Genomic DNA, 16,850 nt, shown 5'->3' on the forward strand with positions numbered 1-16,850 from the left:
TTTCGCCGAAAATGTTGCTCGCAAGCAATTTCTTCTGGTGATTGCAGTTTCGTGTGGATCTCCTCTATGATCCACAACTGTTGCAGTTGCGAGCTGAGAGAATCTTCCTTTCTCATGAAAAATGACCTAGTAACACTGTTGCTAGATGTTGCTGGAATCTTCCCTGCAATAATCCATCCAAACTCTGTGTCTTGCAGAATGGGGAAATTTCTTGGTCTTGTTCTATTGGGGTCTGCTAAACGAATATCTGTTGGAATGTTCCATTCAGATGCGTCAACCTTTTCTGAAGGCATTAGTCCTGTGATGGTTGACAATACTGAGCATGAAATACTTGTCGTAAAATTTCTATTATTAGATCTCAGACGGATCTCTACTGAATGACTCGATTCAGCTGACGAATTGTTGATTCCCTGAATGGCAACTCAATGCTTTACATTTTGAAGACGATGACTTTGAACAACATCTTCAACAATGAAATTATTCTGACTCACCGCGTCCAAGAGAGCATGACAATTGACCCAATTACCCGCTATATGTTGTACTTGAACAATTGCCGTAGCAAGTAACACCTGTGACGTGCTTTTCTGCTTAATTGAACAATAAGAAACATGAGGTGCTTGATCTGAATGCTGTGAAGAATCGCTTGTATTATTTACCATTGATGGGTACACGTGACCCACAGATGACGTTTCACGCTGCTGGGTTACATTGAATTTACCTTCATCTACGTGAAGTAAAGTACTATGCTTCTGTTTACATCGTTTGCACACTCCATATTTACACTGTGCCGAAATGTGATTGTTGCTGCTAAGACTGTTAAAACATACATGATTCTCACGTAAAAATTTATACTTTTGTGAAATAGAATCTTTCTTAAAGGCTTCACACGAAAATAAGCAATGTTTGTTTGCTTTACAAAACATGCACAATGAAGATTCTGTTGTAACATATGAATTCGAAGATTGTTGACATTTAGCACTGTACTGCTTGTGCATATTTGTAGATGATTTTGTTGCTACCTTGTTACCTTCACTTGTAACTGGATTAATCTTTTCAAGAGCCTGGCATCTGTGCTCTAGAAAACTAAAGAGCTGATCTAATGTGCTAAATTCAGTATCATTACTTTCTAGTTCAAATGCTTTTCTTGTTGCAGGATCGAGATTTGAAACAAAATGCTGAACTAAAATTATATCAGTTAACGACGTGTTCTCAGCTATCATTTTGAGCGCTGAAATAGAGCTAACTGCAGTGTTTGTAAATGCATGAAGTTCCTGACAATTCTCCTTTACAACTGGATTGACATCTAAAATATCATTTACATGTGAGACTGCAATCAACCTTTTATTGTCGTATCGCTCATTGAGTTGCTCCCAAGCTATAGCGTAATTTGCTTCTGTCATTGGCAAATTCTGAATTAGATGTAAGGCCTCGCCTTTCAACGATACGCGCAAATACTGAAACTTCTGAACATTTGAAATATCTACATTGTTGTGTATCAGCGACATGAACGTGTCCTTGAAAAACACCCACTGCATGTAATTACTGCTAAAATGGGTAATGCAATTACCGGAAGTTTCACCTGCGTACTTCCTCGTGATGCAGATTGTGTAGTTTCAGGGAAAACTGGCTTTGTGACATGCTCATCAATCAAAATTTGCATCCTTGTTTTCAAATCAAAGGACATGCGTTCAATTTTTTCTCTTGCCACGTCATGTTCACCTTCGACTGATTGTAGTTCAATGCTGTCTTGAACTTCTTCTAATGTTAGCCAAACCTCGTTTAAATGCTCCAAGCGAGTCTTGATTGTTAGAATGTTGCTTCATGCTTCATCGTAAGTATCAACATACAAAGCTATACATTTGAGTTTGCGCTTGCATGCATTTCTTTCTTTGCTAAGATGCTGAATGTCGGCCATGGTTGCAAGGTAAGGAAAATACAAGGAAGGAAATGTGAAATGAACCAGACTTACTCACCGATTTGCTTCTTTGATGCTTGCGTAGAAATTCAATCCCTCCTCCCACGATGGTGGTGAAGAAACAGAGAATGCATCATCGTGCGACGAAACAAGAGTTCCTGAAACAGCTGATTCCACCGTACCGTGACGATTGATGCTACTGTAATCGCAACCAAGTTCAAGGTCACTGCAAAATGCGTTGTAACAATGTTCGTTATGAAAGCGCGGAAAACATGTATGCGTGCAAACCAAAAACACTGTTTGTTTTGTAACACTATCACAATTAGCACTGTCACAATTGATGATCACTGACCTGCACGAAACAAACTGTCACTATATCCGGAATGCGGAGGACCATAAATGTCTGTAGATTCCTTCCAGGTAACACCATGAAAGAAACTAGCATCTCTGGGGATGACACCATATTGAATACCTTACCATAGAGCTGGAACAACGGATACAGCAACAAATTTGTATATGATACAAGTCCTTTAATTCACATGGCATTATACAGTAATTAAATGCGTTTGGACACTGATAAAATACACTAAAGCCCACATCTGATAAGCTAGCTGAAAAATGTTCTTCCCGCTGCTGCGAGCCGACATGCACCATGCCGCTGTGTTAGAATATCACAGTCCCAGAATTCCGCGTTCTTGCAAGAAGCTCCCAGCGGGAGTAAAATAAAAACAAATGACGAGCCTTCACAGTCCATTTGGAAAATTATTGATGAAAATATTTGAATGCCACTGTCTTTTTTACAAGTTGATAGCTTTCCCATGTTGCATAGGTTACTTCATCATTCTCTTCTGCTGCTTCTTCAAGTTGTAAGGTTTGTAGAGTGACTCCACCCTGGCCTGGACATTTGTGACATTCTTGTAATAAGCATGACTCACTCTCCATAGGACACACAACTAATGATAGCACCTTACTCACAAGACTGTCCCAACAATCATTTTCTTGCAGCAGGTTTTTCAGGGTAACTACACAGAGATTGAAGTTTGAACTGTACACACACACACAAACATCTCTTGTTGGATGTGGTATTACCCAGTTAGGATGCAAAGAGAAACATTTTGTTCTACCTATCTTTATTTCTGGATACTCATGTTTGAAAAGGCTGTATGTTTCACTAATACTCCTTGTCATATAGCCTTTAATTTTGGGAATTATTTGACCATTTTCTAGCCCAGTAACAGTATCCTTTTGATTAGTACTCTGCCTTGTAGTCCCATTTATCGTCTGTGTAAAATGACACTTCTGTCTATAAGTCCTTGTCCATAATGGGATGTCCACAGTAGGGGTCTGGTATGCCAAAAATTCCTTTCTCTACCACCAGTCTTCGTGATTTGTCAATCATGTGTTTGGTAGAATTTGGGATGTGTTCTAATATCTGCTGTTTAGTAATAGATCTGGGAACAATAGACATAACTTGAACCTTTTGGTTGTAAGTTGTGCATGACTCAACAGATGTATTTATATTTTTTAACCATAATTCACAACACTCACATTGTGGAATAACATTATGTTCTGCCAAAGGGGAGGTCGATTCAGCTTGAAAAATTCTGGACAGAATCCTTCCAGTTGACACATCTACTGCTATTACAAACTATTTTTGTTTTCTTCTTACATATGATTATGGATTGCCTTTCAGGTAACCAGGCTTTCTAACAGGTGACACTCAAACTGCTGATGCTGTTGTACACTAGTGTCCAAAAGTTAAGCATAATCAGAAAAACAGAGAAATAGAAGCAGAGAAGGGTAAGGAATTCCCGTAATTAATTTTCAATGAGTGTGACTCACCTTACTGCATCGCCACAAGATCACACCAACGTCGAATAAGCCCACGATCAAAAGGTACACAATCGCAGTACATCAAACCCGGATTGTTCTCATTCGTTAGTGTTCTCTCTTGGTGAACAGAGGTGCTCTCGTGGTAAAGTGTGTAATGTACAGATGCAATATCCCACAAAGATGCCAGTTAGACCCTGTTTTGAAGGGTAGAATAATCGGACGCCTTGAAGCAGGTCAGATACAGACCGTAGTCTGAGCAGCTCTCATTGTGAACCAAAGTGTCATTTCCAGGCTTTGGCGACAGTTTCAAGACACAGGAGATGTTAATTGTAGGCAAGTACAAGGTCGTCCAGGCAGGCCCATTTACAGTGGAGTCAACACCATCACAATTGGACACTGAATGAATGGAGGAATGTGCTCTTCACAGATGAGTCCAGATTCAGTTTGCAAGATGAATCCCGCCGCACAATAGTCTGGAGATAACTTGAAAGCTGGTACAATCCCACCAACATCGTGGAAAGGGACCAGTTTGGTGGTCGTGGCGTAATGGTGTGTGCAGGCATCATGTGGAATGGGCATACGGAGCTGCACGTCTTCACTCATGGTACCATTAATGCCCAGAGCTACAGAGACGAGGTCCTGCAACCATATGTGCGACTTTTCAGAGGTGCAGTTGGCCCAAATTTCATATTCATGGATGATATTGCCCGTCCGAATCGAGCCAACATGGTGGACGAATTTCTTCAAGGTGAAGATATCCACCGCATGGACTGGCCAGCAAGGTCTCCGGATATGAATCCCATAGAGCATGCCTGGGATGCTTTAGAGAGACGAGTTGCAGCCTGCCACCTGCCATCAACAACAATTCCAGACCTTTGCACAGCTCTTCATGAGCGATGGGGTCAGCTGCCAGCAGAGGTGTTGAATCACCTTGTAGAGAGCATGCCACGATGCTGTGAGGCCTGTGTAGCAGTTTGGGGTAACCACACTCCATATTAACCACTCTTTTGTTGTGCAGATTCTATTCAGATTTGGTAAGTCTTTTCAAATTCGTATATCTGCCATAATAAACCTTCCTTTGATATTTTGTATCCTTACTTTGCTCTGGATCCTTCCTACAATGTTTGGTGCCATTCTGATTTGTCTTCAACAACATATTTTCTCGAATCTTAGTTATGCTTAATTTTTGGACACTAGTGTATTTAGCTGCTGCAACTCTTCATTTTCAGAGACAAAGGGTGTGTTACTGCCATCTTCAGTTGCAACAGTAGTAGGTAGCTCGTATTCTTCATTACTCAATCTATTCTAGCATTTGGAGTACAAGTGATGGTTTGGATTCGCTCCGTCATTAGGAAACCTCTCAGAAAACAATCACTTAGATCGCCAACCACAATAAAGTCTGGTCTTTTGCTTGTTTTGTAACACACTTTCTTGTGCACATGACCGTAATCTGCACATTTAATTCTCTTCTGTCCAAATTGTGAAGCCATTTTTTCCTCTCATTTCCTCATTTTTCCCTTGTTTCCGGTTACAAACACTTATGAATTGGTATCCTATGTAATCACCTATGTGGCCGCGGTGGCTCAGTCGGTAACGCGTCTGACTACCATCCTAAAGGTCCCGGGTTCGATCCCCGGCCGGTTCAAATCCAGGAACTTTTCTAACGATGGAAGCGGCCCCGGCACCCACCCAGCGTCGAATAACATGGGTACCTGGGGGAAACCCTGGTGGGTAAAGGCGGTCAGGGGCGTGATGCTGATCACATCACCCCCACTCACGACCGGATCAAGAAAGTGTGGGGCGTTACCCCCACACCCCCTATACGCCTTTATGGCGTTGTGCTAAGCACAGGGGAGCACTTTACTTCTTTACTTTATGTAATCACCTACAATGAGTAATCCTTGCACAAAAGCTTTCTAGTACTGCTGGACCACAAATGTGATGAACTTCTCTCTTTTTGTTTGCCTGTTGACAACTGGACTGTGAATTCCATGTGTCCTCACTTTTATATGCTAGGCCAAACATCCAGAATTACCTAAAAAAAATTAAAGAAGGTTCTGTTACAATCTGTAATTATCTCGAAGGTTGCAGAATGTTCTAGAAGGTTCTGTTACATTCTAGAATTGTCTGGAAGGTTCCAGACAGTTCTAGAAGGTTCTGTTACATTCTGGAAGGTTTCAGAACATTTCCATGGTTTCAAATTTGTCTGAAATTGGATTTTTTTTTAAAAAAAAAAATCATTGAAAATTCGATAAGCGAGATGATGTGCTCCCCTTTTCAATACAACTTCTGTAATATTTTTAGAATTTTTGAGATTGGTGTTTTTGAGATAAACAATTTTTTTAAAAAAAAATTGTTTATTTTTTAATTGCTGATCCAATGTTGGTTTTGGAGATATTATTTGTTTATAATATGTAGAAACACAAATACTTCAAAACAAAAAAAAAACATTCATTTATCTATATTTGTTGAGAAGATATTGCAATTGAAAAAATTTGACAGATCCAAAATGGCCAACTTTGAACAGCTATATCTCGAGTGAAAATTAAAAAAAAAATATATATAAAATATGCATTTCTCAGATTCTCTCACAGTTTCACATATTAAGATTTCAGGAAAATCGGAGGTGATGATTTCCCCATTTTCATTTTCACTGCCTGTCTGGAGATGGATTGGGTCGCACATATCGTCTAAAGTCTAATATGGGGGATCTTTAGTACAGGCTAGGACAGACTGTGGCGACTCGCTTGGCTAAGCGAGAGGAACACAAAGGGTAAGGGGTGATACTCCAGATAAATGATGAACCATTCACAACAAGCAAGGGGTCTTGCCCCGTGAAATAAGAACTCACGCACATTCAACTTAACACTTCACTTGACTGAACAGGCGGGGTGAGGAAAGACATAGGAATACTGGTTTACCTGTAGCGCCATTGCACGTTCTCATCCTTGCAGTGAGCCTGAGCAGTTTTGTACATTTTATGTTAGCAAACATGAAAGTGAGCCATGCTTTTTCTTTCTTTAGTCTTTTAATTCTCGGCCATGGTATAGTTCTGAGTCTACTTGTAACTTCCGACATGAGGACTTCAGGTTTACAGCACAGAAGGAATAACTTGGCAGTGCCGTCATCTCCCACCTTCACCTCTCCCTCCAGAAGTGAAGGCTCATTCGCTAGAGCAGACGACAAGGTGACGTGCAAACCAATCAAAATCATTCTGAGAGGGGTGATGCAGGCATGCAAACCTCCACACTGCTACATTAGTCTAACAAACCGCAGCTACGAGCGAGGGATTGCAGGCTATTTTGTTTCTTTGTTAGAGAGGGGTTTATTGTTTTGCTGGTTTTGTCATTGTTGTAGAATGAGCCATGGTGTAAAGAAAGGTAAGCCCTTGCACAGCGATGCAAGAGAAATAGTTTTCAATGTGTATAAGTACTTTGATTGCAATGAAAACAAAACCACAGCTGTTCACAGAACGTCCATGGCGACAGGTGTCAGTGAAAGATCTGTGTGGAGAATTTTGAAGGAGAAAGACAAAAGTGTTTTGAGTGCGAGCGGGGAACCTTTTTTAATGGCAGGCAAAAACTGACCGAATGCCCAGTAACGGGTCACAAATCTGAATTCTTTTGATGAAGCAGTCATGCGCCGCTCAATCCATGATTTATGCACGAAAGGCATTGTTGTCACCGTACATAAACCGATGAAGGAACTGCAAGAAAATATTAATTTTAAGGGTTTGCATTGGTCGTTGCGTAGGATCATAAGAAAATTAGTGTTCAGATTTAAAAAAACATAGCGTAAGCAACAGGAAGCTACTCCTTGAACGAAACAGCATTGTTGCGTTGCGGGCGGCAATCATTTTCGCGTGAAGTTAAAGAACTGCGCAGAGAGCAAACTACCGGTCTTTCATTTACATGGATGAAAGTTTCGTGAACACACACCACACTGTCCCCAAAGTTTGGCTGGATTCCAAAGATTGATGGGGGGGGGGGGGGTTAAAAGTGCCAACAGGAAAGGGTAGGTTTATTATTGTACATGAAGGTGGTGAAAGTGGATTTGTGGAGGGGGTGGAGTTAGTGTTCCTTTCAAAAACATCTTCTGGGGACTATCATGGGGAGATGAACACTGACAATTTTTTGTTGTGGTTCGAAGAACAGCTTCTTCCCAATCTGCCCCCAAACTCTGTTATTGTGTACAACAATGTTCCATAATTGTGTACGACAATGCTCCGTACCAGAACAAGTTAGTGGAAAAAATCCCAACATCAAAAAGTAGAAAGGATGAAATGAAGTCGTGGCTGTCATCTCACAATGTTCTACATGCAGAAGGTTTGCTGAAAGCCGAATTATACGAAATAATCAAAATAAACAAACATAAAATAAACATTAAATTGAAGATTGGTAGTTTGCACCGCGATCTTTACTGCTCGTACTCTTACTCGTGCCATGGTTCCTTTCATAGTAGTCAGCAACGCTGACTTAGCAGGGAGTAACGTCACTGCCGGGTTATTCCTTCCCGGCTGTAGTGTTGGATGATTTCAGGCACGATTTGTTTAACTTGTATGTGTTCCTGTAATTCGACTGACTGAATAATTATAAAATACTGTCAATTTTCATTGTCTAAAGCTTACATATTCCAAAAATTTGTAAAAAAGAAAGACATTCAAACAAAAATCAATTACTGCGTCGTTATCCAAACTATATTTGTGTGTGTTCGTGTGTATGTGAGGCAGGTTATGATGAGAAATTCTTTTGGGGGAGATTTTGATGAATGACTTTGGGGGGATGCATCTATGGCTTGGATGGGAACCCCTGGACCAACATGTACTTTAATAATGACAAATTAAAGAATGGTGATAATGGTGATTTCGATTTCACCATCATTCATATTATCAATATTGATGTATTGAGGTCAATATTATCAATATTGATACATCATGGTTGTTATTTTTATGATATTGATGCTTTTATATTTTAAAACTGTTGACTTAATATTGATATATTGAAATATTGCACAACTCTGTTTCAGTAGCGTATGCAGGATTTTATCAAAGGGGGTGTTATTTCTAAAACTTTGTCCAAATTCACACTACCATTGTTTTTTTATACTTTAATTAAATTATAATAATCACAATCAATTAATAATACTTATAATTAATTAATTAGCTGCATTACTACTAATAATACTACTAACACCACTGCTACTTTAAGTAGTAGAGATCTACATAAATATAGTATTGAAATTAATAGAGCAAAATTACTTTCTATCTAGTCATTCGATTTTTATCAAATTCTGGGAGCATTTTTTAGTTAAAATAGTCCCCCATTCGAATCTCCGGGCAGGGACTACTTTGGGAGGTCCCTGGACTAAGATTAAGATGTACATTAGGAATAAGGATATTAAATTAGGCACCTGGAATGTTCTGAGCCTTTACCGGCCTGGGGCATTTCAGTGTACAGTTAATGAGATAGTTAAGTATAAATTAGATGTAGTAGCTGTCCAGGAAGTTAGGTGGCCAGGAGAAGGGAATGTAAAACTAAAAATTATACTTTTTTCTATGGTGGTACTGAAAATCATAATTTTGGAACAGGCTTTTTCATAAATAATAGAATTATCTCGGCTCTTAAAACAGTAGAATTTATTAATGATAGGATATCATATGCAGTTTTACAGGGTAGGTGGTGTAAAATTATTTTAATAAACATTCATGCACCAATGGAAGATAAAGGTGACAATACTAAAGATTATTTTTATACAGAGTTGGTGGTGGTGGTGGTGGTGGTGGTTGTTGTTTTTTGTCGCAGATCTTTGACTGATAAATTGGCCATTTTGAATTTTTTCCACAGCATTTTTCATAATATTTCAGAAGCTCAAGGAGGGGTGGGGGGTTAAACCCTGTAACCCCCTTACTTGCATACGCCATTCCTCTGTTTAATATTGATATATTCAAATATTGCACAGCCCTCTCTGCTTGTTACAATACTATTTACATCGAGTTATTCTTCGTATTGCATGTTGGATGTCTAGAATGTACACTTGATGCAATGTACATAATCCGTAAACCATAGTCCTGGTTGAGCCTGCATTTTCCACTTAAAATTCTGTGTTAATAATGTGTTTCCAAAATTACAAGAGTAATTGTAACTGCTCTTTGTTACTTAGCATTTCTTTAATTATGTTACATTGAAAAATGCAGAAGTAGAGGATATATTTGCCAAGTTGAAACATGCTTTGTTGTGTTATTTTAAATTTTTGCATGTACATTTACACTGGGAAAACATGCGCTATGGAGAAAAGATGTAATAGTTGTGCAAACCAGTAAATGTTTTGTTGTATGGGAAAGTAACAGTAATTTATACTTGAGGTAAAGTAGTGATAATGGTAATTCATTACCAGCAACTGTAACATGGTACTTTTCTTTTTAAATAACTTGCTCAACTCTGCTTTTGAATCTTTTCATTCTCATACCAAATGATTCTGGTATTTTAATTTTGATTTTAATATGGATAATATATACTACATATTTATATTATTTATTAAACCTAAGAGAAGAAGAGGAAAGAGTTCTTTATTAATCATTAATTAAATTTATGTTTTTTCTCTTCTTTCAGTTGGTGACTTGACAAGGAAACATGCTGAATCAATTTATGATTTGAGGGAACAGCTGAATGAAGCTGAGGCAGAAAACCGCAAAGGTTTGTTTTGTGCATTTACTACTGAATGTTAGTTCCAGAATTGACCACACCCACAGTGCTTTTGTTTCGGAACAGATACTGCATGAATTCTATTATCGTGTTAAGGGAAATAAAGTAATAATAAACGGACATTTTAGTTATTGTAACCAAACATGTAAAATACTCTTGCCATAGTTAATGTACTTGGAAGATATAGTTTTGTTAGTTTCATCTTCCAAATTCTTGTTACAGTTGTTGCAGATAAATATATATTCAAAATAATCACAAATTGTAATTCATTTCTAATATTTTTTCATTATCTATTTCAGTACAAAAGGAGAATGAAGTTTTGAAATTAGTAACAACTGACTTGCTTGAAAGGAAGAAAGAGGCTCCTGAAGGGTATGTATCGACATCTAAGTGCATAATATTTATATTACCACTTGAGTGGCACTAACACAGGAATGTTTTTATGCATAGTGATGTACACGGGAATGACTTATGGAAGGATAGATTTGTTATTGTTCAGAAAGAATTTCATTTGTGATATATTTGCACTATTTTGACAGACAAGAGAGAAAAAATATGTATCAATATAGCTACTGGTTTGTTTTTTTGTTCCTTATTTTATGCTGGCTCAGTGGCACAGTATGTTAAATGATGACTTTTGATCTTGCATATGAATTTCCTGGGTTTGAGAGCCAGCCTGGGCATGGGTGTACTTTGTGAGTGTCCCTTCATGAGTTTCATGTAATTATTTCTCATTCTCATTTGTCATGATTTGCCAAAAGTGACAGAAAAGTGATTTTAATTACTAAATTCAAAACCAGTTTTTGGAAAAAAAAAAAATAATGAAAGTTCAGAAAATGGGTTTTTGATAACTTTTTTTATGTGTGTGTTTGTTTTGAAAACTTTTGTGGTTTTCTAAAATTATAATGTGCTCTGTTTTGAACGCAGAAGGAATGATTTTCTACACCAATGCTAAATGAGATGTTTCAGATTTTAAACGTAAAAAAAAAATAATTGAAAAGTGGATATTGTTTTTAAAATAAGTTTTTAAAATCACATCTGTAATGATGCAGATATTTTTCTGTTTCTTACATGCCAGTGATAATTTCTATGTGCATGTTGACCTTTTCATGGCCTTTTTTACAGGGGGAACCCCATTTTTTTCTAAAAACAAATGATTTTTTGGGGGATTCCCCCTTCCCCCTCTATATATATGCCGAATGGGCAAAAAAATTTATATCGTCTGAATCTGTGATTCATTTCGCGTGCAACGGTATATCATTCATCTCTCTAAGGCAATTAGCCTCTGAGCTACAGTCATTTCAAGGTAACGCTGCATTTTGAAGCTTGAATCAGTGGCATGCTGACCATTCCTTTTGGGGGTACAACTCGCGTTACATTGGTCATACAATAATAATGCAAATATTTTTGTGTTCCTTACATATCAGCGATAATTTCCATGTGCATGTCGACACTGTCATGTACTTTTTCCGTGGGGGGAGGGGGGGAAATCCCATTTGTTTCCGAAATTTTGGAATTTTGAGTGTTCTCCCCCTCCCCCACCACATATACACCGAATTTGCATAAATTTTATATAGTCTGAATCTCTGGTTCGTTCCGCGTACAACGGTATATCACTCATCTCTCTAGGGCAATTAGCCTCCGATCTACACTCATTTAATTGAAACTGCATTTTGCTCAAAATCGGCTCAGGCATCATGTGAAAATGGCCTTGGGCTCCAAAACGTTAATACTTAATATTTCCAGAGCTGAACGTGTCCATCTGAAATCATGGGTTGTAAAAATTAATTGTACTATTAGGTTATATGTGGATGCATTTTTAAACCTCTGATTTATATCTAGCAACAAGCTGCAATTTAAGAATATTGACCCAGTAATGTTGCTATATGGGGAGGAAAGTGGAAGCCATTATGCTCTCACCTGTGTCTCATAATACTTGGAGCTTTGAGTTTATGAAGGGCACTTTTTATATTAAATTTGATAACATCAAACCCATGAAAAACATACAAGATTCCACTGTATGACATGTGTTAGTAAGTGTATAGATTTAAGTTTGTTTTAAATCCACTTTTATGCACAGGCTAATAAGAAATAAACATAGAGTATAAAGTGGGATCCAAACCACTATGTTACTCCATCAGGTATCGAACCTGACCCCTCTTGATTACAAGACAACAACGTTACTGCCTCATCATTGGAGAAGCCAGGTTTCAGAATGTGAAACAGGTAGTATCAGCTGAACTTAGCCTTACAAAGTGTAACTTTATTTTGACTTCTGTTTTTCTGCCATTATACGGAGACTGTTTTTGTTTCACTTCTACAGGAAGAAAACTAGCAAACAGCCTGAAGACAAGAAGAAACTTAGGAAGCAAAAAACATCTAAATGGACACCTCACAAAAAGTAAGTGTTGTGTATTCATAATTTGCTTGGAACTTCCATGCACTATTTTATCTTAAGGCTTAAAAAAAAAAAAAATTGCTTGGAAGCTCTAAATTTAAGGCACTTGTCATGGTAAGAGTATTAGGCTACAAAAATGGCTTTCTGCTCAGTGGCTGAGCATATCAAGTGGTTGACTTTTGATTATACCTCTGAAGTTCTTGGGTTTGAGTGCAGACCCCCTTAAACATGAGTTTTTTGAGTTTTTGTTTTAAGTGCACTTTATGCACGGAAAGGCTAATTGGGACTGAACCGACAGTTTAAAGTCTTATCCGAACCAATATGTGCCTCCATTGGATATTGAACCCAGGGCCCCTTGATTATAAGGCAATGACGCCTATAAATGTGAGAAGAAAAAGTGAAAGTCTCCATGACATTATCTTCTCTTGTGTTGAGAGGAAGCCTACTGTTTTTTTTTTTTTAACCTTGTAACCACACCGTGACTGAGCATGTTCAACAGTCGGCCCACAACCTTCATACGAAAGACCTCAGGTTCTTATCTTGCCTGGGCATGACTGTTTCTTCATGAATGCAGTGCAGTTGTTGATATACAATATAAAACTTTTCTATTATTCGAAGTTAGTACAGATATTTTGAAATTTTTCTTGGTTTTGAAATGATGAAATGAATGTATAAATATACAATAATACTGTTTCTATTAAATCAAAAATTTTATAATTATTATACAATCCTCTGCCTGCATTATAGTATCACAGCCATTAATGTTATGGAAGTATTAAATTTTGGTTGAGAGAATTTGAATTTGAAGAATTCCATTAATCACAATATTTAAAGTTAATGCTTTTTGTTATTTTTAGTGTCTACTTTTGTTCCTGTTTTCCGAATTTTTAGTGTTTTTGCTTGCTATTAGGGCGAGCCACATGTATATGTTCACAAAGCTAAGATTAATTATTTTGTCATTCAACTGTCATCCTGAATTGTGACACCATTGTAGAACAGAAAATTGCATCACTGTTGACTAAGGTTGTTTTCGAGGAAGTTATGGTTTATGGCTATCCAGAGCTGGTAAACAAATTTGTAAACTGAAGACTACTGATATGATGGAAAATTGTGTGAGTAGATTAATTTATCATCACACATGCCCTTCAATACACTTGTAAATTACACAGATCTTACAACATGCTTTGGACATTCAGCTTCATTCTACTCAATGAACAAATTTATAAAATCAGACAGTATTCATATTCAATTTATTCATGTGGAAAACAGAACTATGCATTTGACTTGCACTATTTTGCACAGATTTTTTTTCTGCTTTTGTATCTGTACGTATTTCTATGAAACAAATCTTTATTTACATGAGAAGTGTCCAGTACTTCTTATCAGTTGTCAGTTTCTGCAAATTAACATTGCTAGGATTTCTTTGGCTTAGAATCATTTCAGTCACCAAACATAAATTGTAAATGAACTGTTCCTAATATTGACTTCAAGGTTATCCACTAAAAATGACATTTTGTTAGTTTTCCCTTCAAATGATAGAAGTTAACACAAATGACCAGGGGACGGATTTATATGTAAATATATTTTTGTGTGTGAAGCTGAAATCGGTTATATTTTGTATTATCTTTGCACATCTTGGCATGTAGACTCAAAAAATTCAGTTTTTATCTTCCATATTTGTACATATATTAGGTTTTGGCTCATATTTTACATATTATTTCCATATTTCAGAATTTTTCTCAAAATATACTCCATATTTGCACATTAAATACATGTCTCTGTGTGATAATCATAATGTGAAGGTTTCATTTTAATTTTTATACCCTTATCAGTTACCATTTGAAATGGTAATTTATTGGCAAAACTTCCTACGCCTGTAACAAATCCTTTATATTTACCATCTAATTTCAGATTCACTTCTGATGTATATCTGTTTCTAACAGTACTTTTGATATTTATACTGAATATATCACAAATGTAATCCTTACTAAAGTACTATCTTTAGGTGGGGTTTGATCATGATGATGTTGCCCTTGCACTTTATTGACAGAGGATCGTTCATCATTCAGTTGCATCCTAAGGGTTGTCTAGTAATTATACTTAATCAAAGAAACATGCTCTTTATTTCCTCTTGAAACTTATAACTTGATTTTAAATCAGGACATAGTGCATGTAATTAAAAAATTTAATTTTCTTGTCTATATTTACAGGGATGACAGCATCCAGACTGATGACTCAGACAAGGAGAGTATTAATGGATCTGAAGACAGTTTCAGAATACAGGTTCTTCATCAAGAAGGTAAGAATGTAGTCACAGTAAGGTTCAGTTAATACTCATATTGATATAACATTAAGTGGTAATTAGAATCTGACTTTAACTGTATGTCTAGTCCCAATTAGCTTTAGGAAAGTGTACTTTAAACAAACCAAAACAAAAACAAGAAGAGAGAAGGTAAAAAAGGTAAAAAGGTAAAAAGGTAAAGTGCTCCCCTGTGCATAGCACCACGCCATGAAGGCGTATAGGGGGTGTGGGGGTAATGCCTCACACTTTCTTGATCCGGTCATGAGTGGGGGTGATGTGATCAGCATCATGCCCCTGACCGCCTTTACCCCCCAGGGTTTCCCCCAGGTACCCATGTTATTCGACGCTGGGTGAGCGCCGGGGCCGCTTCCATCGTTAGAAAAGTTCCCGGATTTGAACCAGCCGGGGATCGAACCCAAGACCTTTAGCATGGTAGTCAGACGCGTTACCGACAGCCACCGTGGCCACTAAGAGAGAAGGTATCAGTTTCATTTTTACAACTGATGCTGAGAATGTACACTTCTCCAAAAGTTATCCAACTCCCCTGAAATAGTTCTAAGTCTAGAAATCATTAATGTGGCAACATAGCTCCTAGCTCTTTGAGTGCCGGGCCTCTTCGATGGCGCAGTGGTAGCATCGTCACCTTGTAATGAAGGTGTTCAATACCTGGGGAAGGCACATTGAATGAGAACACAGCAACTCCAATATCACTCTGATCGCACCATGGAGCTGAATTGTGTGCGAGATTCACTTGCTTAGTCTGAATACAGAGAGCTTAAATTGTGAATAGTTTAGTCGAACAGCACCTTGAAAATAGTTTGCACTGCAAAAATCAGTATTTCTGTATTAACTGCCCTATCTAATCGAGTTGGGGATGTATTTATTTTATTATCTATTGCTCTCTCTCTCTCTCTCTCTCTCTCTCTCTCTCTGTGTGTGTGTGTGTGTGTGTGTGTGTGCGTGCCTGCATGTGCGTTGGTTTACCCGTGTAAACGAGGACTTCCATGTGTTAACACATCAGCAGTCCGAGGACATTTTTTGCCGACCGTAGATGCGAGGACGTCCTCGGACCGTCTCGACAATATATTCAAGCAGCCCAATGCTTTCTCAGTCTGTGGTCCTTTTCCCAGGTGTGGCTCGGAACGTAGGTCTGGTGCCGGTAGTGATATACACACTCACACAAATGTCCCTATATTAACGGTCTGTAGGCATAAGTAACACATCTCGGATTTCACACTCCGCTCTCCTCAAGGTCACGAAAGCCCGCCAAGGGTCTGGGGCAAGAGGGGGTGAAGTCCTTGGACTCACTGTCGCGTGCTCGTCACAGTACTTCTCTACCGCCCCCACCTCCTTTCCACGCAGGGGACAAAGACCTCCCATGGTGCACCGTGGACATGTGTTTACTATAACTCCCCCTCGCTTCTGGGAAGAAAGTTTCCACTGAGTCCATGCCCTTTCACGTTTGCCTTTTGGTCATGTCGACGAAAACACTAAGAATGAGAATTTTCCAGTTTTACTTCTTTTTGTAATCTGTACCATGATTTTTAAAATCATTTTCCCTTTTATACCCTTCTTTGTTTTTCTTTGCTTTTCACTCAAACGCATATGAATTATTCAATTGTATGACACACCAAAGAGGACAAAAACATTCATAACTTACCAGTGGTTTCAACGCTTGATTCGTAGCTCATTAGGGGAGTA

At 38.0% G+C, this 16,850-nt stretch overlaps 1 protein-coding gene across 2 annotated transcripts in view; it reads left to right on the top strand.

Annotated features, from left to right (window-relative positions):
* LOC145985063 (uncharacterized) overlaps positions 1–16,850 on the top strand; it is a 224,514-nt gene that overhangs the window by 83,649 nt on the left and 124,015 nt on the right. For both annotated transcript variants that reach the window (XM_083118618.1, XM_083118619.1), the window contains 4 exons: positions 10,357–10,440; positions 10,749–10,821; positions 12,773–12,850; positions 15,058–15,146. In XM_083118618.1, the coding sequence (XP_082974744.1) occupies positions 10,357–10,440; positions 10,749–10,821; positions 12,773–12,850; positions 15,058–15,146 (324 nt within the window). The remainder of the gene's footprint in view (positions 1–10,356; positions 10,441–10,748; positions 10,822–12,772; positions 12,851–15,057; positions 15,147–16,850) is intronic.

Source organism: Lepisma saccharinum, chromosome 3, assembly GCF_977018435.1.
Source record: "Lepisma saccharinum chromosome 3, izLepSacc3.1, whole genome shotgun sequence".
Lineage (NCBI taxonomy): Eukaryota > Metazoa > Arthropoda > Insecta > Zygentoma > Lepismatidae > Lepisma > Lepisma saccharinum.